This window comes from Argentina silus (assembly GCF_951799395.1).
Source record: "Argentina silus genome assembly, chromosome: 1".
Lineage (NCBI taxonomy): Eukaryota > Metazoa > Chordata > Actinopteri > Argentiniformes > Argentinidae > Argentina > Argentina silus.
In genome coordinates this window covers 36,499,456-36,523,220 of record NC_139655.1, presented here as the reverse complement: position 1 = coordinate 36,523,220, position 23,765 = coordinate 36,499,456, and the positions used below count along the sequence as shown (strand labels likewise).

The window sequence follows — 23,765 nt, the reverse complement described above, 5'->3', positions numbered from 1 at the left end:
CTTACTTTGTAATTTCAATGTTAAAGTTAGTCATTTGTACGGTGTGTGTTTTCAATATTCAGCTAGGTCATTTGTTGTAGATGTGTTGTTTTAAGATACAATGTGGTTATTTGTTATTACATTCATGGTCATTTGCTTTTAGATGTGTTATGTTTCAAGATTGGATATGACCATTTGTTATTAGATGGCTTCAACATTCAAGATTCATTGTGGTCGTTTTATATATCGATATGACCATTTGATATTAGATGGCTTCAACATTCAAGATTCGTTGTGGTCTTTTTATGTGTGAATTATTTCAGAAATAATGGGCCCATCCAAGTACCACTCAAATGGTATCAGCTTGTCACAAACACTTAAGCGGTCTTTTTTTTAGCCGGCATAAAACGGACACAGGTCCAGGAGTATTGGCAATTTGTGTCGGCGGTAACAGATAAAATTACCACAGCGATGGAGCACTGTCTCGTCTGCGCTTATGTGGGTGGAGTGGCGGTAATAGAGGCGTGTTCATGACAATGAGCAGGTCAATCAGTTGCGCTGAAGAATTCTGGCCTTGAAAATAGCAATAATATTTCGTACAGACATTAGCGCCCGCAACTTACGGCGTTAAAATATAGCCCTTAGTCTCTATTCAAAGATTCCTCTTTCTCTTTAACTTTCTCGGTTTCCTCTTTTATTCCTGCTCTCATCTCCCCCCTTTCCTCTTTTTTTCTCTTTCCTCTCTCATTCCTATTTTTTCTCCCCCCCAAGGCTCACGAGGCAGTCATCAGAGGTCAGTACCCAGCCCCGGAGGAGACCCTCCAATTCCTGGCTGCCCTCAGACTACAATACCTCCTTGGGAACTACAAGTCCCAGACTGTTGTGCCTGAGATGTCACAGGTGTTCCCCATGGCTCGGTTACGGGCCCGCATCCAAAACTCAGCCAAGACCTTTGCCCCAAGTACGGGAACGGGGTCGTTGGCAGAACGATCCAGTAGTGGCGCGGAGAAGAAGCGCTCCAGCTTCCTGGAGGGGACGCTGAGGCGGAGCTTCCGGAGCGGCTCGATGAGTCGTCAGAAGCTGGAGGAGGAGAACACGCTGGAGGTGTGGATGAGAGAGGAGGTGGCAACAGCGCGAGCCAGCCTACTGGACAAGTGGAAGAAGCTGCAGGGGATGACCCAGGAGCAGGCTATGGTCAAGTACATGTCTCTGGTCAAGGAGTGGCCCGGGTACGGCTCCACGCTGTTCAATGTGGAGGTGAGTGATCATCACTTAAAACCACAGATAATCGAGATCCACCACTTTCAGCCATCTGGTGTCCAGTCCTTCCCTGTTCCTGTGAAGTCCGTTCCTTGATCTTATGTATGTATCTCTCTTCATCCTCTCTCCCATTGTAGTCCCGTGACGGGGCCTTCCCCGCTGAGCTGTGGCTGGGGGTGAGCAAGGAAGCCATCTCTGTGTACAAGCGTGGGGAGCCCTGGCCCCTGGAGGTCTTCCCCTACGAGCTCATCCTCTCCTTCGGGGCACCGCTGCCAAACGCCTACAAGATAGCTGTGGAGGGGCGTGAGCTGTTGTTTGGGACCAGTCTGGTATGTACTTGAGAACTAAATAACATTATTTATGGGAATTCTTCATTGAAAATGCTTTTTTAGTCCAGGACTAGGCTTCATTTTGCCCTAACCAGTCATGTGTAGGGTAAGCTCTTCAAATACAGTGTACACATATGACCAACTCTTTCCACAGAGACAGTATATAACTGTAAAGTCCTGACCGTCCTCTTTCTATCCTCTGCCCCTCAGGTAATGGATATTGCCAAGCTGATGAAAGCTTACATCAGCATGATCGTCAAGAAGCGCTACAGTAACTCACAATCTGTCAGCAGCCACGGCAGCCAGTGCAGTGCCTGGTGAGGCCCTTCACCCCTGACCCTTCACTCTTGATCTTTAACCTTTCACTTCTCATCACTCCAAAGGGATGGGGAGGTTAAGCTTGGCTAGTAACAGCTTTGTCAGGACATCCTTCCTCAGCGTATTGGAGAAACATGCTTTTGGACACTCTGGATCATACTGATTTTCAAAATGCTAAAGGCCAACTTGCTGAAAAAAAAAAAACATGCCTTTTACCGCTTATGCTAAGCAAGTAGATGTCTTTTTGATGCTAACGTGCTAGCATTACAAGGGCTTTTGTTACATGGTGAGGCTACCCTTTTAAGTGTTACTGAGGCAGTACCTATGAGTGTTTGGAAGAGGCCATGGACAGTCAGAATGTAAAAAAGCAGAGTAGATGGAGAAACCCTCTAATACCATGGTTGGGCCATGGATGACGCCTCAATTGGACGCCCACTCTTCTGCTTGGGAATACTCTGGGATTGACAATTCTTCAGCAACTATTCTCTGGTATTATCGAGACATGTAAATATACTGTACAACTCATCACTCCAAATAATTTCAGCAGATGGATAGTAATTGTTTAAAGGGGGACATTGCCAATGGTGTAGAGGTTCCTTAAGTGCCTAAATTCAAAATAAATACAAACTTAAAAAAAAAAAAAAAAATGGAATGGGGCAGCTAGGTCCGATTGATAAACAAAGCAGTGCAAACTCAAGATCTCCAGTATGTGGAGAGAGTTTTTATTGGTTCTGAAAGGTACTTCATATTTTGTCTCGCAGCAATGTCCTCCCCAACAGCATTTCACTGGAACTCCGCGGGCGGTAGCTCCACCCCAAATATATGCAGGATTCTTCTTACGCAGTGCCTTCTTGTATATCATGTACACTCATTCTTTTTCATATTTTTTGGTTTCTTCTTATGATCATGTGCAACATTATATATAATGGAGTGGCTGTATATTTTATAAATCTTTGCCTTCTTTTTCACAGAACTATGACCACACAGCATACAGTATATTTACAAAATGACCTTGGTTATTTTGTTTCAAAGCTCACAGCGAATGTAACATCACTGATATACTGTACAAAACTAGCCTTGATGTACTGTATTTTTTCATTTGTATTAGCTGTTATGTATTAAAAGGATGTTTCTAACAATAAATACATGTATACATATTTAATCAACAGTCTGTGTGAGTTATTTACAACAATCTTTTCAGCAGCAATATGGCCAGGGGAGCGAGAAGGGAGACAGCCAACAAAACTAGACAATATGACACAAAATACTTGCTTAAAATAAACTATATAGTAAGTTGACTTAACCTTGACTGGAAACCCTTCCGTAATATTAGCCCTTGCAATGAATGACCATTCCAAGTTTGTTAGAAAAATAGATCTGACATATTCACCCTTTTAGTGAGAAAGAAAACAAATGTTTGAACAAAAGGTATCTTGGGTTCATTGTGTCACAGAAGAATTTGAATTTTATAGATATTTTATATTTTGAAAGATGTAACTTGCCAGAAGGTCTCCGCATTTGATAAAAGGTCCTTTGATGTTTTTTGTAAAAATTCCATTTGGTCTGGGATGGTATAAATTGTTTTCAGAATCTTACTTCTAGGAGACTGCTTACTCAATCTCCTACATGAGTTAGCATGTATAGTCGTGCTAGACAATCTTATTTTCAATTAATTATTTTTCGAGAACCATTGACTACTACAGTATGTTTTATATGTGTGTGTTCACAATTTTGATTGTATGACTTGAACTAAGCTGGATAGCTTACATTATTTCTTACCTAAATAAATCTCCTTAATTGATGATCATGCTTCTCTTTGTCCGAAAATGCAAGTTGAATCTGTATGCTAGGATAATCTGCTAGAACTCTGCTTTGAATATTTAATGACCCGGTTAAGCCTAGATATATCTTTATAGTCAATTAGTTTGTGATTGCATGACCCAATGATCAGCGCACAATATGGTTCAGGTGTGGTTGGTGTTCGTAGCATTGTGATTTCGGCAATTAGAATCATATCATAATTCGGAGAGATACTTTCAACATATAGCATGTCAGGCAATATCTCTTATTTAACTAGTTATTTGTATGATTGATTCCCGACTAAATCTGATATTCAAAGGATCTAGTGTGTTACTCTCCTTGCTGGCCACAATGCTGCAAGAGAATTCTGACTATAAACTGATCATCTTCATTATATTTGGAGAGTGTACATACGTTAGAGAGCCTCTGAATCATGTTGTTCTATTGGAGTCAGATCAAACTTGTTCACTAACTATACAGGTCTATAACTCATTCCCTTGGTTAATCTAAGATTTGAGACCTTTCACTTCATATATTACTCAGAGAATGACATCAGACTGTCTCTGCAAACATTAGACACATTGCAAATAAACAAACCTCCCAATACAAACAACATTTTATGCATTAGATACATACATTTTACATTCAAAAGAAATACCATTGGTGAGTCATACAGCATCCTGTTGGGGAAAAAAAGGAAAGAAGTCACATTCAAGTAATCTTCATACACTTCACATTTGTGATGTCATTTTAATTGCCATAAGTCATTAAAGCCACCTAAGGCACCCAGGATCAGGACCCAAAAAAGGGTCAGGACTATCCATGGGCCTACCCCCTCCCCCAGTCCTGCCACAAGGCCTGATTGAAGCTCATCACAATGGAGAGAGGGGGTAAACAGCGTCATCATATCAGTCACACAGACGTTACGCGGACGACTACCTCTCCTGAGCCGCTGTCCTGGCTGAGGCTGTCTCGGGTGGCCAGATGGGGACAGCAGATGGACAGGGGGCGGAAACAGAGACGGGGCCAAGGCTGGATGGATCCCAGTTGGGAGGGATGTAAGGGGTCCCCAGGCCCCATGGTGGTTAGGGGGAGCCAAAGCGTTCTGGGGACCGATGAGCCGTCCCTGTTGCTGGTTTCCTCCAAGGCAGCTGCCTTGTCGTAGTTCTGGACATCCCAGTGGAGGTTAACGGCCCGCCAACGCATGAAGACGTTGTGCACCGCCGCCCCTTCATGAACAACCAGGCCTGTGATGAAGAACAACTAGTTTAATTTTGGGGGAAAAAATGCCTTCTCAAACTAACCTTTCACCTGTGCAATCATTTCACATTTTGTTGGGCCTGATCTGTTATTTTTTAGCAATATCACATACACAATATAACCTTTAACTGCTACCAGACAATCAAATCAAGTATATGTGTTTATCCATAGTTCTACACTACTTTACAGGCAATGGAATGGTGCAATACTGATTGATCATTTTAGTAACCTGATGTGACCCGATACATTTGGGCCCTAGACAGGGCCATAGAGAGGTATGGCTGCTACTATGTTGTATCCCCCTCCCCAGTGCAGTAAATGCCCCAGTCTCACCTATACAGACAAGGTCCATGAAGCCGTACATGCCGTAGCAGATCTGGAACAGGATGTCCCGGCGCTGCCAAACGGCCTGGGGGCTGAGGCCCGACCACAGGAGCCAAGAGATGCTGGCCACCAGGAAGAGAGAGCCCAGGAACACAGCGATGATCTGGACCTTCTCCACCAGTGTAATGGTGATGGCTTGCCACTGTGGGAAATAGGATTTGAAATGGTCATGGCCAGTCATGGTAATATACAGATGCCAAATACAGTGCCCGGTGGAAGTAATGTGACAGTGACAGTGAAGCATTTTTGTGGTTAAAGTAGATATTTTCAGCTTTTATTTGATTATATTAATGTACATATTGGTTTAACCATTTTGAAATTACAACACTTACAATACATATTCTCCCTATCTCAGGGCACCAAAAGACAGATTTTATCAAATGTCCAAATTAAGCACCAATGTTTAGTATTTGGTCAACAATCCTTTGCATGCAATAACTGCCTGAAGTCTGTGACCCACTTGATCCCCCAGACGCTGTGTATCCTCTTTGGTGATGCTGTGCCAGGCCTGTACTGCAGCCATCTTCAGTTGTTGATTGTTTTTAAGGTAAAAAAATCTTGTCAGGAAATGAAATGCATGTTCAATTGTATTTAAATCTGAAGATTGACTTGGCCAGTCAATACCTTTCCACTTTTTGGACCTGAAAAACTCCCTAGTTGCTATAGCAGTATGTTTTTGGTCATAGTCTTTCTGTATGATGAAGCGCCAGGGGTTTGGAGGCATTTGCTTGTACTCGAGCAGTTTCGGTACACTTCAGAATACATTCTGCTGCTGCTGTCAGAAGTGCAAAAGCAGATATTTAATCGGTGGAGAATAAAGGAATTGCAGTGGTTGTACTAATTTGAGGTTCATGGTGTCATCGGTGCATCCAATGAGAACAGCAAATAGAATATTTGCGGTCATAACTGCGCCCCTATAAAGAGGCGAAGCAGTTCAGTCAAAATATTATTTTTCCCCATCTGGATTTCTTTGGTAATAATAAGAATTAATAATAAACCCCAATTTGCAGACACTCCATTCCAATTCGTATCCCTCTCTGAAGACTGTATGCATTATTTTTCTGAAAGTAATTTTGTTAGGGTGTAATACACCTTTTTATTTCCATTGCCATGGTTACAAAATGCTAAAGTGGACTACAGCGTAGTAAAGTAACTTTTCAAAAATGTAATGCAGACAAAGTCTTCAGAGGGGGATTCTGTCATAATATTAATTGGTTTGGAGTGTCTGTTTTGGATATATTTCCAGAATGAATGGGGCTCTATGGGGCCCAAAATACACTACATAGCCAAAAGAATGTGGACACCCCTTCTAATTAGTGGGTTTGGCTATTTCAGCCACACCCATTGCTAACAGGTGCATAAAAGCAAGCATACAGCCATGCAATCTCCATAGACAAACATTGGCAGTAGAATGGGTCGTACTGAAGAGCTCAGTGACTTTCAACGTGGCACTGTCATAGGATGCCACCTTTCCAACAAGTCAGTTCGTCAAATTTCCTCCCTGCTAGAGTTTCCCCGGTCAACTGTAAGTGCTGTTATTGTGAAGTAGAAACGTCTAGGAGGAACAACAGCTCAGCCACGAAGCGTTAGGCCAAACAAGCTCACAGAACGGGACCACCGAGTGCTGAAGCGTGTAAAAATCGCACAAGAACTGTTCGTCGGGAGCTTCATGAAATGGGTTTCCATGGCTGAGCAGCCGCACACAAGCCTAACATCACCATGTGCAATGCCAAATGTCAGCTGGAGTGGTGTAAAGCACACCGCCATTGGACTCTGGAGCAGTGGAAACGTGTTCTCTGGAGTGATGAATCACATTTTACTATCTAGCAGTCTGACCGACGAATCTGGGCTTGGCGGATGCCAGGAGAACGCTACCTGCCCGAATGCATAGTGCCAACTGTAAAGTTTGGTGGAGGAGGAATAATGGTCGGGGACTGTTTTTCATGGGTTGGGATAGGCTCCCTAGTTTCAGTGAAGGGAAATCTTAATGCTACAGCATACAATGACATTCTAGAGAATTGTATACTTCCAACTTTGTGGCAACAGTTTGGGGACGTCCCTTTCCTGTTTCAGCATGGCAGGTGTCCACATACTTTTGGCCATGTAGTGTATGACTCTGTAGTATCTAAAGAAGCAAAATATGAAACCAAAATCGGTTTGGGCTAATCAACTAAACTCAAGGTCAGGGCCAAACTGGGAAACCGTTTTAAAAAGCTGGAACATCCCTTTAAGTCTAAGTCAAAACTTGAAAATCAATAAGCTAACTTAGGAAACTTAAAGACGTAACAAAACACCAACAAAAGTTGTCATATAACCAACTAACATTAGGTCAACATTACGTTATATCTGACTCTAAAAGATATTTCATGGTTAATAATGATTCATACTGCTTTGCTCATCCCTGTGTGAGACAATCGATCATATCGGATCCTAGATTCCATTAAGAATACCCAAAATGCTATTTTACCATGCCCTCAAGTTAATATAAAATCGAGAGGAGATTACGCTCAAACCAATATCTGAAGCTGATGACTCGACTGTGTCGTTAATGATGCATGTGACATTAAATGGGAGAACCTGGTCACGATTATGTGGTGCTGTATTAGGATAACCTTTATCTAGCGCACATCACATTAATACACATAGGAAGAATGAGAATAAAGTATCAACAAATTAACCAATTTAACAGTTTCCAAGCTTATGACTGTAAGTTTAACCATACGTTTAAACGTGCGTCAAGGACAACACCGGAGACTGGTGACCATGGTCTTAACCCAAGTAACTCCAAGGACATCTTGCTGTCCTTGTCCTTAAATAGCATCCCGACAATAGGACATAGGTGTGAAAGCCAGTTGGCCTATACTATAGACATTACAATAGCAAAGGAATTGACGCGAGGCTTCAATTTTTCCACATTTTGTTGTGTTATAGACTCAATTTAAAATCCACACACAATACACCAGAATGACATAGCGAAAACAGGTTTAGAAATTTCTGTAAATTTATTAAAATTGAAATACAGAAATACCTCATGTACATACGTATTCAGACCTTTTGCTATGACACTCTTTAACTAAAATGCAAAAATGTCATCAACATGTGTAATTGATTCCTATGCAAATCAGAGACCCTATAAAACCAAAGATATTAATTCCAAAATTACATGAACTATTATCCTTGCATTAAGATCGACTCAATTCAACTTATTGAGTGATTTGTTGATGACATTGCATTTTAAGAGTGTCATAGCTAAGGGTCTGAGTACGGTCTGAATACTTATGTAGGTGAGGTATTTCTGTATTTCAATTTTAATAAATTTACAAAAAAACATATTTTCACTTTGTCATGAGGTATTGTGTGTGGATTGATGGCAAATTCTTTTAATTTAATCCATTTTAAATTGAGTCTATAACACAACAAAATGTGGAAAAAGTGAAGGGGTCTGAATACTTTCCGAAAGCACTGTAGGTATTCCGGGCTGGAGAGAGGGGGGGGGGGGGCATGGATAACCATTCACTGCCTTTGTCTAAGCCACATTGAAATCAAATAGCTGGAGCCACCAAAATCCATCTACAATAGTGATTCTGGTTGATTAATAAGTTACATGATGCATTAGTATTACAGTTGTCAGATCAGTTATAGACTGCTCGATCAGGCCTTCATCTCTGTCCACAGAAGGGTTTGTTTCGTCTTAGGCCAAGCTGCTGGTGTCATTCCCATACTCAGCATGGTAAACACCTTAACCTCGGGTGGGCACCTGCTACTCATGTGATAAGACAGAGAGCAGGAGGGGGGGGGCTGAGTGAGGTCATTAGATTTGCTGTCTCTGGCACTTTCCCACTGCTTGTAGTTTAGTTTAAAACAGGACTCGCCTTCAGCTCCTCAGAGGTCCTTCCTGCTTTTCTGCACGCTGCATCTTTCCCTTGTGCACGTTGTAATAAATGACTGAAAGACACCAGTGATCTGATCTCATCTCGACTGCACACACCTGAATCCAAGAATTCCTAACAGTCTCTACATCCACTTTTTTGCTCGATAAGAAAGATTAGGCTCAATTCATAGGAAACGTCTGCATAGTTCTTATAGCCGTGAATGTCATAATTTGCTTAGGGCTTCTTATGGCTATGCAGATGTCTAATTGATCTTACAGCAAACACTAGCTGATGTGGGCCTCTGTGTTATTACTTCAGTTGCATGAGGTTCAAGCCATTCTCACTTTGATGGCTGCTGACTCCCCTGGTCAGAAGGGACAGAATGAGGTTCAGAAAATCTCTGGGATGGACGGAAAAAGTCTGGTGAATTCACAATTGGAAAGTGTGTTTGTAAGAAGAAAGGGCTGCGAACAATGACGATTCTCTATGGTGTTTCGAGAACAATGACCCTCCCTCCCCTTTTTCGTTACTCGAGAAGAGCTAGTCACACTAAGTCACACATTAAAATAGAGAGTCTGACTACTAACCCATTGCTAAGTGGGGCTGGGAGGCAGTGCATCTGGTGAGTTTTTCCAGTGTCACAGATTCTATCGATGAATAGAGAGGAGATGCTTCAAATGTATGGATTTTTCAAACAGATAATTGAATGCACACTGCTCATCTGCAAAATGATGTTTTCATTTTGCAAATCGGGTTGTAAACAAGAGGGCACGGGCAAAGGTCATCACGAGCGACCCAGATTCTGCTACCGTGAACAGTTTAGGGGAGAGACACTTTGTAGTAACCTTAACGTATTATCTGTATCTGTTTATTGCTAATGTTTTACCGTTTATCCCTTTTAAGCCACTGTTAATTAATTATGCTACTTGTGTCACATTTGGATTTGAAATCAAACAAACAATTACTATGACGTGAAAGTAGAGAATCTCAGCTTGTATTTGTATACATAATGGTTTCACCATTTAGAAATTACAACACTTTTTATGCATAGTCCCTCTATTTCAGGGTACCCAAAAGTTTCAGACCCAAGAAACAGATTCATCAAATGACCAAATTAAGCACTCATGTTTAGCATTTGGTCGACAATCCATTTGCATGCAATAACCGCCTGAAGTCTGAGACCCATTGACTCCAACAGATGCTGGATATCTTCTCTGGTGGTGGCCAGTCAACAACTTTCCACTTTTTTGTCCTGAAACACTCCTTATTTGCTATGGCAGTATATTTTGTTCTGTTGTATGATGAAGCACCGTCCAATGAGTTTGGAGGCATATTAATGTACTTGCGCTGACAAGATGTTTCTATACACTTCAGAATTCATCATTGGCTGCAGTCCAACAGTTACATCAATGATGACAAATGAGCCAGTTCCAGTGGAAGCCATACATGCCCATGACATAACACCCCCTTCCACCATGTTTCACAGATGAGGTGAATCCATCTTTTTGGTACAGTACATGCTAATCTTTGTCTCATCTGTCCACAATACCTTTTTCCAGAACTCTGCAGGCTCTTTACTTTTTAGCAAACCATAACCTGGCAGTACTGTTTTTGTAGTGAACTACTGGTTTGCAGTGTAGCCTCTGTAGTTCTGCTGGTGTAGTCTTCTGCAGATGGTAGTCTCTGACACATTCAATCCCACCTCCTGGAGAGTGTTCCTGATCTGTGAGACAGTTGTTTGGGGGTTTTCTTAGTCATGGTGAGCATTCTTCGGTCATCTACTGTAGAAGTCTTTCTTGGCCTACCAGGCCGTTTGCAATTTCTGAGCTCACCTGTGCTCTCTTTCCTTTTAATGATGTTCCAAACTGTTGATTTTGGTAGGTTTAAGGATTTGTCTATATTTTTGATAGATTTTGGGGGGGAATTTTCAGTCTCATAAGGGCTTCCCTGACTTTCATTGACATCACTAAGGGCAGACACAAACCTAAAATCAATACTAGATACTATTGAGAGCTCTTTTATGACTGCACAAGTGATGGAAAACAGCTGACTAACCAGAAACAGCCAATTGTCCCATCTCTTTTGGGTACCCTGAAATAGTCCCCCTATGCATAGTTGTTATTTCTGAATGGTGAAACCAATATGTACACAACTACCACCAAATAAAAGCTGAGAATCTCTGCTTTAACCTCATTGTAATAGTCTGATTTCAAATCTAAACTTTCCAATCCAAACATGCTTTATAGCCTATTTACGGCATATGCTGTAAAGCACCGCTGACAGAGAGGAAAATGTCTGCAGTGCTGCTGCAGACATAACTTAGGATTCAAAAGGATTTGATTCATATACAATACTGAATAGCAAAAAGATCTCTCCAAGAAACTGGCAGTTCTGTGGCGTGACTAGTTTATTGATGGCAAACCTGGCTGGACTGACCATGTTTACATCAGCTCTGAACCCCCTCCCTCAGGGACATGCTCCACTCCCTTAGACCCCTAGTCAGTAACAACATGTTTATATACAAACTGAGTGTCACACCCGATTCTCCATTTTAGAAAGTGCTTTTTGGGAAAAGCAGCTTTGGTACAGTAAATGAAATATGTCCAATGACATGTGTGACCTAATTTGTTGTTCAGAGACTTCATTCATTATCCCCTATCCCAGTCCATTACTGAGGGCGAGCTTCAGGCCGGAGAGACCAGTACAGAGGCTGCCCACCTCCACTACTTGCTGCTCACCAACACCTAAGACAATTTGCACTGATTCTGCACATCAACCATATATATATATATATATATATATATATATATATATATATATATACACACACACACACACACGCAGGCTCGCTCTCTCCTATCACACACTCACACTCACTTATTGTATTTTTATATTTACATCCAAAAATTTGCACTGTTGAAAGGAAGCTTGCAAAGTCAGCATGTACAATTTACATCCTGTATGCATATATTGCATATGATCAGTAAACTTTGACTTTAGTATTATTAGCTACATCATCATCATTAAAGAGTGCTCCTATCATCTAACACTAACTAAAGTGGCTCAGTGTCTTCAGAAACACGTCGGCTATTGGCGTATTGTACATGCATCTAAAAAATTTGAATTAAGATGGAGAAAGTTACACCTAGCCTATCGGAGTGCAAGGTGGAGCTAGAATTAGAATTCTATTTCTGAGGTGGAGTTGCTGCTATCTTTACTCATACTCTCACGCCCCAAACACACAGACTAAGTTGCAACTTTGCCATACAGTATTATTTACGCAAGGTGTGCAACCAATGTGATGCACTGATCAAAAAAAATCCATGCACAAGATGGAGGACTCTGATAGAAACACTGTAGGCTATTACATTATATCTATATATAAAAGTGATACATTTTGGAAGAACGATTAGCCAACTTTTGGTGGTTTATCAACCTCCGTTGCAGTGACTGCACGGAAAACCAACGCATGCAACACACACCATGCAACGTAGGCTAGTCCGGCAGCTCTGTCGCATCAGCACGGATTGCCTCCCATAGAAATGAATGAACTCCCGACAGATCGCAAACATTTTGACGCAGTCTGTGTGTACGGGAGTTGTTGTTAACCTTTGAGAGGCTACACAAGTATCTAGTAGGGGCTTGGGGTTGTTTCTGGACAAAGAAGCCTTAGATTCAGCACAACAAAAGGCCTTAACTGTTAGCATAGCATTAGGCCTACTCCTTACCTGCCAGGGTCTCTTCATGTTAATGGCAATGACGTGGAAGCGGTAGCAGCACAGCTCACAGGTCCAGCAGCCCCTCTCGCTGATCCACTTGAGCAAGCAGTGCTGGTGCATGTAGCGGACTGAGCCGTCACATCGGCACGGGTTTAGCAGGTCGCCCTATGGCAGAGCAGGACACAACAGGTCAAAGTTGAAAGTTGAAAATAGAGATAGATCCTTGCTAGTAGTGCAACAATCGACCCTGGTGCTTGCCGACAGGGCATTCAAAGGAACAGCCCCTCCCTATCCGCAAGCAATGGTCAGTCCCCAAACCCCACCACGAACACTCCGTTCTTAAGTTCTGCTGGCCGCTTTGTACCTCAATCTCTACACTCACCCCAGTTGTGTTTCCCACCACTTTCAGGATGGGAAGAGAGTCACTGCCTATCTTCCGCTAGACTGAAGACCTGTCTCTTAAGACCAGGGGCCAATTGCATAAGCATAGACTTTACAGCTGCTCTATACTCTTAAAGGTCCAGTATGTAACATTCAAGCTTTCTAAAAAAGCTTCCTGATCGTGGTAATGACTTTGTTTAATTGGTAGCAATCAGGGAATGAGAACCCTTGAAAGAAACATTTCATTTGCGAAAACCGCTTTGGTCCGGAAAAAGCTTTCTAAAATGTCCTACTTGACACTCGATTTGCATATAAACATGTTGTTCGTGCCACAGGTGTCCTAGGGGAGTGCATTGTCTGAAGACAGGTGGCGTAACTCCTACACGACACTCGACCGACCTGACTTGTAGGATGTGGAACCAATCTTCAGATCTGAAGATTAGAAATCATCCGCAATAAAAATAGATCCTAATTTGTGAGATCCATGTGCCTGTGCTTTCCATGGGACTGCTATTTATGTTACAAAACCATGAAAACTAACAATATACTGTATATAGTTTCATTGTTAGTTCCGTAAGTCACTTTTTTTCACAGCTGCGTAAAGCACTGGTTTCGTTTCATGTGAAATGTGAGTTGCTCAGCTGGTTGGCTTACTGAACAATCTATGCTAGTTTTCGTGTACATTTCCAAACAACGGCTGCACCTTCAACCACCAAAGTCCTTTGCTAGTTGTAAGGTCATGTAACTAAAACATTTACTAGTTTCTGATCTACTTTTGATCTATCCCATGACGTTTGCGAGATACGAGACAGATCTGATGTGAGACAATAAAGGGAGTGGACTCACCAATTTCGCCCGTCTGGTGGCTGCCTCTTCAAATCGTGCATGAGTGCATGCAGAAACACAACAGCTAATGTCAGACACTGCAAGTCCATTTCAGGGGGTTATATTATTATTATTATTATTATTATTATTATTATTATTATTATTATTACTATTATTATTAAGGATAATGCCACTGCCATTTTAAGGTTTGACCTACAGTGCACTCCATAAGTATTGGAAAGAGGAAGCATTTTGTCTTCTTTTAGCTCTATGCTCCAACAGTTTGGATTTGAAATCAAACAATTACTATGGGGTCAAAGTAGAGATTCTCAGCTTTAATTCAAAGGGGCTCCAAAAGTATTGGAAAAAAATCATAGAATGTCCAAATAAAGTACTAATGTTTAGTATTTGGTCGACAAACCTTTGCATGAAATAATAGCCTGAAGTCTGCGACCCATTGACCCCACCAGATACCGGTTATCTTCTCTGGTGATGCTCTGCCAGGCCTGTACTGCAGCCATCTTTAGTTGTTGTTTGTTTTGTGGTCTTTTTAAAAATCTTATCATCAGCACTTGAGTTATTTAAGTGTTAAGTGTTATGTCTCGCGACAGATTAGGAATTAAAGAGAGCGCATATAGTGTGTCATAGCAAGTTTGCAGCATTTCCAAAGACGGGGAAAGAGGTGTCAAAAAAGGTATTACAAGAAGTTTTGCCCCAGGGAATTTGGTCTGTGGGAGTAAAAGTTGGGCCCCCAAAATTTTAATGAGCAGAAATCACATTGTTGGAAACGTTGCAGACAGCACAGAGAAAGTGAGAAAAAGTATTAAAAAGTAATGTTGAAAGAGAAGGAAAAATTCAAAGTGAGATAAGAGAGAATAATTGAGGAAGGGAGAAATAGTCTGGAGGCAGCAGATCAGGAGAGGGCACAATGACAAAGGAATGACAAGTGCACCATTGAAGTATCCAGATCAAGTTGGAGGGGGGAACAAGGAGCAGTAGCAGGACCAGCAGGAGTCAGCCCGTGCTAAAGGTCTGGACTTTTTTTCTACTCTATCCTGCAACTTTGAAAATCAAGGATGGCGCACATTACAGGTCGTTCACATCTGCCAGAGACGCGATTTCTTGGCCGCTGCTATGGCAACTGCTCCCCAGGACAGGGGTGGAGCCGCGGTTGATGACGCCGCTCCCGCTCCCTCACCCCTGACTGTCTGTGTGGACGGATGGTGACTGAATGGCTGCCCATTGCCTTGTTTAGGTTATATTCAATCTGCGGTTTCAAAATTCATTTGGAAAAGAAAGCGGCCTCGCCTGAAAATGTCCACCTTGCAGAGGAGGAGGGATGATGGTGACCTCGCTGTTCCAAATTTTAAACTGTATTTTTGGTCATTTGTCCTGCGGCCCTTGCTCTCCTGGTTTGACCCACACTCATCTGTTTCCTGGTATACTTTAGAAAGTAGTATAATAGATCCCTGGACTCTCCAAGATATTATTTTTGTCAACATCTCTAACAAACGATGTTAATTGCGCTTTGGCCCTATTATGCCTCACCTTATACGGACGTGGAGACTAGTTGAATCACATTGTCATCTTTCCTGTACTTGACATACTTTTTCCCCAATATTCAATAATAGAGCTCTTCTTATTGGTGGGAGACCTATTTCGGCTCCTCAGTGGGAACAGAGAGGTGTTCACTATCTGAAAGATGTCTTTAATGACCAAGGGCTACTATCTTTTACTGACATCAAAGATGCATTCAATCTACTGGGTTCCTCTTTTTTCTTTTACTTACAGTTGAGATCTGCACTCAAGGCGTATGGTGTCCCTTGGCAAATCCCGTTACCCACTCATCCAGTCCATAAATTACTTAAACAGATTAAAACTAAGGGTTTGGTGTCTAGGCTCTACCAGTTTTTGTTGGTGTCAGACCATAGTGGACTTCCTGTGGAGGTGGTTTGGATGTGTGACTGCCCAGAGTTAGACCACGATTTCTGTATGGTCCAGTGTCCAAGAAGTATCTCGCAATCCAGACCACTAACAAATTCACCTTAACTTTTTGCATAGGACATACCTTACCCCTGTCAAACTCCTTACCCCTGTCAAAAGACTGTGTGGAATCTCTTGGAGTGTGATCTCCAAGAGATGGGAGATCGGCTCTTCAACTGGGCTCATTCTCTGCATCCAGGTGACGAGGTGTCGCTGAGGGTCCACCAGCCCGCTGCTCTTAAGCCCAGGTGGACTGGGCCCCATACCGACCTACTGGAACGGACACCACGGTGAAGGTGGCAGGGAGGAAAGCCTGGATCCACGTGTCCGAAGTGTAATCTGGAACAGCACCCATAGAGCCAGAAGAAATAGTGGAAGATGGAGGGGCTAGAGCTGGCTCTGACAGTGGAAGTGAAACTGAAGAATAAGCAGAGAAGCAGGTCCCATTGCAAGCGAGCAGTAGTATGGGGACTAGAAGTATTTTGAGCAGGGGTGTTTTTTCTGACAGCTGCTATAATAGCAACAAACGACAAGCATTCACAGGGGAGGATGTGACTCTTGAGATAGTAGCCATTGACTCATGTATTAGAGAAAATAAATCCCCTGTGGGGGGTGGGGGGGGGTTCTCAGTGCTTGTGGCAGCCCATCTGTTGCAGGCTGTGGTGGGGAAACACATGATAAAAGGGAAAATACTACAACTAGACCCAACCCCCTTCTCTCTCCACTCCTTCTGAGGGCAGACAGCCAATTGACTTACCTCCCAGAGGACTGGTACCAAGTCAAGGTAAAGAGAAATTGTCAACAGGTCGCTGAGAAACAACCTCTCGGCCCAAAGGACACGAGCACAGGAACCATTTATCCACAGGTCCCCACCATAGCTGAACACAGGGAGCAGTTGGACAAGCTAATGACAGAACAGAGGGCAAACCGGGGGTTGGGACAGAGAGCAGGCTTACCGAAGCAGCACGGGTACTTGACCTTCCTGTTTTGAACAAGGGGTGAGTCATGGCAGGAGGTTTAAAGCAGTTGCCAACCTTACAGCAGTGGCGGTGGGTGTCATCCACCATGGAATGATAGATACTGTGACTGTGAAGGGACATCAATTTTAAATTGAGTCTATAACACAACAAAATGGAAAAGGTGAAGGGGTCTGAATACTTTCCAAAGGCACTGTAATTTAATACTCTCCGTTATTTCGCTTTCCCCATCATCACAGAAACGGACACAGTCTGTAAAACTGCACAGGTTAGAAGATGTATTTATAAAAACATTTCAGCTATATTAGCGACTGGTCATGTTAGCCACGTTACTGTCATGTTATCACCTTCAACAAACTTAAATAGCTATATTTACAGTATCTTATGGAGATCCATTTTTTGATACAAGCTTGCTATATTTGTCTCCAGATATTTTCGTTGTTTCCTTATTCTTTGATTGTGATGCAATCACTTTACCAGGGTATTGCTCTGGGAAAACCCAACTACACTGATATTCTATCATTTCAGAATGCGAGGCTGACGCACATCTGTGGTGCTGTATCGGAGCAATGTGCCGGTACAGATATTTCTGTAAAAGGCCAGTATCGGCCGATAATATCGGTCCTCCAATATAGCTGCCGGGCTCTAGTCATGTCTAAGTTCAAAAATAGAAAATGCCACTATCATTCACAATACATAACCTATGCCAACTCATTGTCTCACGTCAGAATACGCGACTTCGTCTGCCTCTTCTCGTAAACGGTCATGGGTCAGGGGGCAAAAACCCTGCCCTTTGCCCTGGCACTCACAAAATGCCCTCCTGGATAGTGTTTTATTTTTCGCATGACAGCTGAAGTTTAATCTGATCACCATATAAACGCCAGAGGATAATCGAGAGGGCAGTGTAATCCGCAACAACAACAAAAAACAACAACATTTTTTTAACGGAAATTGTATTTGTGTTGACTTTGTCGTCAGCTATCCTATAGCCACACAGAGAAAACTGCAAGCCTTTTATCTTGCTAACATACTGCTCTATGCTGTCGGCGAGGGGTGTGTTTCTCTGAGCGCACTTGTTCGGTCTCCACCCCAAGTCCACTAGTTCTCCTAACACCGGTGGTCGGTGTGCATGCAGCGGAACATAGCCTACCTGCTCAGCACCTTGGAAACAAATTCGACAGCTTGGAGTGGGGGTGGAGCTTTCGCTGCTGCAGTTCGAATGCATCGTGTGCATCTTCTCACGACTTTCCCCAATCGTCCCTTCTTCACTTGACATGCAACACGCCTCACCATTATTATCCACATTGCATTCGCTGCGTGCTGCTCCGACCTGCTCTGTAACCAAAGACTGATAAGTGTCGTGTCCTCTCTCCCCCCAGCAGGTCTCCGCCCATGGGTGATGCTGTCCTTCCAGTGCATCACATAGTTTGTCATCTTCAAAGGTGTGGGGAATGGTAGCGCCTCCCCGTGGCTCCCCTTCTGTCTCCCCGCAAACTAGACCCGCCCCTCCCTCCTCTGCGCTCATCATGAAATGATAGAAAAGTCGAAAATGGTATGGATCATAAACCAAAAAATAGAGGCAAGCTACACAACCGTACGCATCATTCCAAAAACAACAATCGAATGAATGCAGCTATCCGCCAAATACCAACGTTATGATATAGTTTGACAAAGTTGTAGATAACGGACGACTCCCATGTGTTACTGGTGGTCAGGCTGTGAGGTTCGTATCCAAACAGACTCTGAGGATCTCCAACTGTTTCCCTCACCTATATCGCGTTTCCAAGGAAACGTAGAATTTAATCCACGCAAGATAAACTTTCCAGAACCATATTGATGAGCCGCTGGTCATACCTTGGGGGACTATAGAAGAAGGATCGCACTCACACTGGTGTAGGGCAATGTGTTTTTTGCAAGCGCTCTATGTGCGTGCAAGTGGGAATATTGATGAGAAATTAGGCTATGTGGCATTGTCCTGCTGCAGCAGGCTATTGATTAGTAGGACAGCGGTTAAGTCAATAAATCGTTCACTTTTTAAATAGAATTTTAAGCACCAAATTTGGCATGAAGCTAGATTTATGTACGCTGAAAATATTTAGATATGGAAAGTGCATGTGGCTTTTCTGGCCATGCTGTGCTGCATCTGCACTAAGTTTAGTTGTTTTGGACCCTTCGTTGGTCATTTAGTTCGGCAAAGTTTCTTTATTTTTTAGGCAGGTCTCCGGCATTTAGTGAGCGGGTATAATTGAATGAGATGAAGATGTCCATTGTCCTCGACAAGGATTCAGGATTCAGGATTTCACTGCAAATGTTGGAATGGATAATTAATATTATTATTATTAATTAAATGACCATACTTACAGTTTCATACAAGTGTAACCACGATCTGAAGTGTCTATGATTTCATCATCTAACCACTCAAGAAGGCTACAGTGGCGCTCCAAGCGCTGTAACGGTTTAATGAACCTGTCGAAACTTTTCTCATGTTTGCATCAGCTAAATAAATAGGCCATTTTCCATTCTCGCTCAAAACCCACAGTCATTACCATAATTACCTGCAACTTTGGTGTAGTCTTTAATTACATCAGTTGCCTCATCATACATCATTTAATTTACATTTATTTACCTTTTTGTTTCCTCTATTTGAACACGTTCGCCTGGACAGTATGTAAGTATTATTACAGAACTGTAGGCCAATGTATGGTCGCTGGCAATAGTGGATAATATTCAACATAAAATAAATACATCACAGGATCATTGTGGAGCGCAGATAAACATGGTTGCTTGAACCTGTTAAGACTGCACACAGTTCCAATGATCAGTTGGGGCGATCATGCAGTGTGGGGGGAGGACTTACATTGGACTATTGTATGCTAGTTTATATTATTTTCCCCTCCCAATATTACCATAAATTGAAGAAGTGGAATTTGACAACTTTCAGGTCAACAACAACCGTCTTTGTAGTTTGTGTGTATAGGCTCTCTAAACGTATTAGCTATGAAGTAGAGATGTATATATTTCCTATAATCACAGTAATAATAATAATGCATTTTATTTGGAGGCGCCTTTCAGGTCACCCAAGGTCACCTTACAGAAGAGAAGTAAAAGCAAAAGCATGACATCAATCATTAAAAACAAAACAAACAACACATTTAGATAAAAACAAGTGCAGAGTGTCCAATTTATAGAAAGTATGCCAGTTTGAACAGGTGGGTTTTGAGTTGGCTACAATGTTTAAGATATTCACCTATTTTTATTATACGCAATCAAAGACATGCCCGGTTGCATGATTTCATTAGTAATTGGCACAGAAAGTGGAGGCCATCGATGTATGCAACAATGGTAATGCTGTGCCCGTTGTGATCAAATAAAGGTCTATTTTAGCCGTTTGGTAATTATTGAACGTGAAATGGCTAATTTGCCCGCTCCCCTTGACAAGTCCTCCGACACTCCCATTTACTGTCCCGCCTATATCTGTGCAACGTCTGCGTTGGTCTGAGCAGACACACCTTGAGTTTTTACGAAATTACCAAAATGGTCTTTGCACATGTTTTAAGCCCGCGCAACTGTTTTGCGCAAATTGGAACCCTATATCTTTTTAACTTTAACATTATTAAATCTGATCAGTAATCAGTTAATTTACAGTGCCCTCCATAAGTATTGGAAAGAGGAAGCATTTAATCTTCTTTTAGCTCTATACTCGCAACAGTTTGGATTTAAATCAAACCATCACTATTGGGTCAATGTAGATATTCTCATCTTTAATTCAATGGGTGATTTTTTTCAGATTGGGTTCACCATTTAGAAAGTACATTTTTTAAACATACTCCCCCTATGTCAGGGCTCCAAAAGTATTGGAAAAAATCATATAATGTCCAAATAAAGTACTAATGTTTAGTACAGTATTTGGTCGACAATCCTTTGCATGCAATAACTGCCTGAAGTCTAGGGGGAGTATGTTTAAAAAATGTACATTCTATATCTAAAATACATTCTACTATTAATAATAAAAAAATAAAAAATAACAATAATAATCCTTCCTTGTTCTAGCATTGTGACTGCCAGTGGCACCTGGTCCTACCATAGATTTTTGGTTATGATGACTGATGTATAGATGATTCACTTACTTTAGACAAATGTACTTGTTGTAAGTTGCTTGGATAAAAGCGTCTGCTGAATGTAAAAAAAACCGTAAAACTGTATAATTTCTTTTTAAATTTATTTTTTTAAAGTAAAACATTGAATTAAAGCGGAAAATCTCTACTTTGGCCCCATAGTAATTGTTTGATTTTAAATCCAAACTGTTGGGAGTATAGAGCTAAAAGAAGACAAAATGCTTCCTCTTTCCAATACTTATGGAAGGTACTGTATAAAGACAGTTAAGGCAAGTCGCCTACACATGATAAATGACATGCACTGGCCTCAACACAAGGTACGGTGGAGCCTGCACCCAGAGTTCAATATATTTCAACTCTGGACGCAGCTTATGCCACCTAAAACCTATGCAGCCCGCAACGCCACTTAGGAAATAGCTGATTACACAGTTCAAATATATCAAACTATTAAGAGTTCAAATATATTGAGTTAATATATATTGAACTCTTGGCCCAAGCCAAGTGCGCCGCACCTTGTGCTGATCCATAAGCTACAGTAAAAACCTGAGAATTACCCTGTCTAGAGGGCATTTGTCTGGTAGGTAAATACTGATTGCATCTAAAGAAGATCATGAATATGATGATGATAATAGTAAGCCTAATTTGAAACAGATATTGAGATAGAGACTGTCGAAGAAAGCCAGGGAGTTAGTGAACAAAATTGTGTTTGTTTATTGGGATCTAGTCTTGTGTAGCCATACCTCCAAATCACTTTGTTCTCACACCTCTTTTTTTTAGCCATTATGCCTTGGATTGAATTGGATGGAGCGATGGGTGAATGTGCTCGCAATTTCATTGGATGTTACATTCCAAGAACCCTCCCCCACATGCCCGTAGAATGGTTTGTTAAACATGTTGACGGGTAGAGTTATTGCCTATAATAGTTTTTTCGTTTTTTGCTCCGCCTAAGTAAGGCTTTTGATTGGTTTAATGTGTCGCAAGGTGTCACTCATTTGAAATGGGTTTTGTAGCTACTTTCTGCAAAGGACTTCCCCAGGCTTTCCGAACTAGGAAAAGGTCTGGTCTCAACAAGGTTAATTAGTATCAAATAAAATAAATGTCAAACATACAAGACAGTGAACAGGAGAAAAAACATCTAAGCTAACAAAAGACAGCTAAAAAGTCTACAATACACAAAATACAAGTTTGCAATTACATAACAGTAGTTAGGTCTACTTAAAAATCATTAAGAAATTGCATTTCAAATATCATGGAAATGCAAAGACTATTCCAACTTGCTAAAAAATCTTAGCGACCTACTTGTATGTTTTATACTGTGTATGTTAGAAATTCATAGTTGGGGCCTGAGAGAGCCATTTGTCTGAGGACGCTGGTTCAACAAGAATCTGCCTTTTTTGAGGATGTGTATCGCTTTCCAAGGAGCAGCAGTAATGGACTCTAATGCAACAAAGGAAATTACCACTCATGTCAAATCACTACCTTGTGAGGCCCAGATCAATACCAGGCCCCCCGAGGCTCAGAGGGAGATTGGGAGAATGAGGAAAGGAAGGGGGGGATTGACAGTTTTTTTCAACAAGCTCCAGGTCAAAATGCTATGTCAGATATCATGGATGGGTGGGCGGTGGAGGTATAAAACAGTTTGGATAGACAATTTAAAGCCAGTGAATTGATGCATGATGAAGCATACACACACAGTATGGTTTGATTTGACCCAGGTTTTACAGGGCTACTCGTGTTGTTTTTCCCTCTTGGGAATCTGAAAAACAAAGTGTTCGTACAGTCTGAATGCCCCACTTCCACACCACCATTGCATGGTGATCATACCGTAGGGATCATACACCCATCCTAATTGACCATACAAATTATAGCATGTGGCAATATATGCCAGGTCTCAGAGCTTTACCATACAAAGTATAATTCATACAAAGACACTATAAATAAATAGTTGATGTTGAACACAGGTTTGGACCAAGCAGGATGAGATGATAAGCACCTTCCATTACTTAATTGTGGCTCTGATGCTTTGAAGCTATCTGCACTCTCTCTCTCAATGTCAATTAGTCTCATTCTTCCAGCCTGCTTGTCTGCCTGGCTTCCCTATTTTGTCTTTGTGCACTGAGCAGAGTGTACGCTACAGGCAGAGTGCCCTAAACCTATCCAGCCACAAACACTCTCTGAGTCCTCTCAAGGAAGTGGACAGGCTGCCAAAGTTAAAGTGGGGAGTGAGGACCGCAAGCAAATGGATTGACTGAGCTCATTATAGGAGCATTGTGGCTGTCCAGCTTTCTCTCTGTCTCTGCAGCTAAGGCTTTCAATGACATCATCTCCATAGAGTCAGAGAAATGATGACAGACTAAATATTATTTTAACATTATCATAGAAAATCTCATTACTCGTACCAAACGTTATATGCTGTATCCAATAAATACATGTATTACAGTCAAAATAATGCTTATGTTTTTGACTCATTTTGATAATCATACATTTTATTTGAATTAGTTGGGGTGTTACAGATAAGAAAGAAAAGACAACTAAAAATTTTAAGCAGTCATTAAGTATTTCA

The 23,765-nt window shown here is 41.7% G+C and overlaps 2 protein-coding genes across 3 annotated transcripts in view; one reads left to right on the top strand and one right to left on the bottom strand.

Annotated features, from left to right (window-relative positions):
* myo10 (myosin X) overlaps positions 1–3,171 on the top strand; it is an 89,461-nt gene extending 86,290 nt beyond the window's left edge. The window contains exons 39-41 of one of the 2 annotated variants that reach the window (XM_083670724.1): positions 751–1,236; positions 1,377–1,568; positions 1,779–3,171. In XM_083670724.1, coding sequence (XP_083526850.1) covers positions 751–1,236; positions 1,377–1,568; positions 1,779–1,889 — 789 coding nt within the window. In that variant the 3' untranslated portion in view covers positions 1,890–3,171. The remainder of the gene's footprint in view (positions 1–750; positions 1,237–1,376; positions 1,569–1,778) is intronic. The other variant, XM_083670723.1, reaches the window with a different exon arrangement.
* A 1,427-nt stretch (positions 3,172–4,598) lies between these two features.
* marchf11 (membrane-associated ring finger (C3HC4) 11) lies at positions 4,599–18,312 on the bottom strand (the record flags this gene model as incomplete). The annotated part of the gene is made up of 4 exons (XM_083678518.1): positions 4,599–4,933; positions 5,280–5,472; positions 12,931–13,086; positions 18,238–18,312. The coding sequence occupies 4 exons, from the start codon at positions 18,310–18,312 to the stop codon at positions 4,599–4,601; spliced, it is 759 nt and encodes a 252-aa protein (XP_083534644.1).
* Between the last annotated feature and the right edge of the window lie 5,453 nt (positions 18,313–23,765).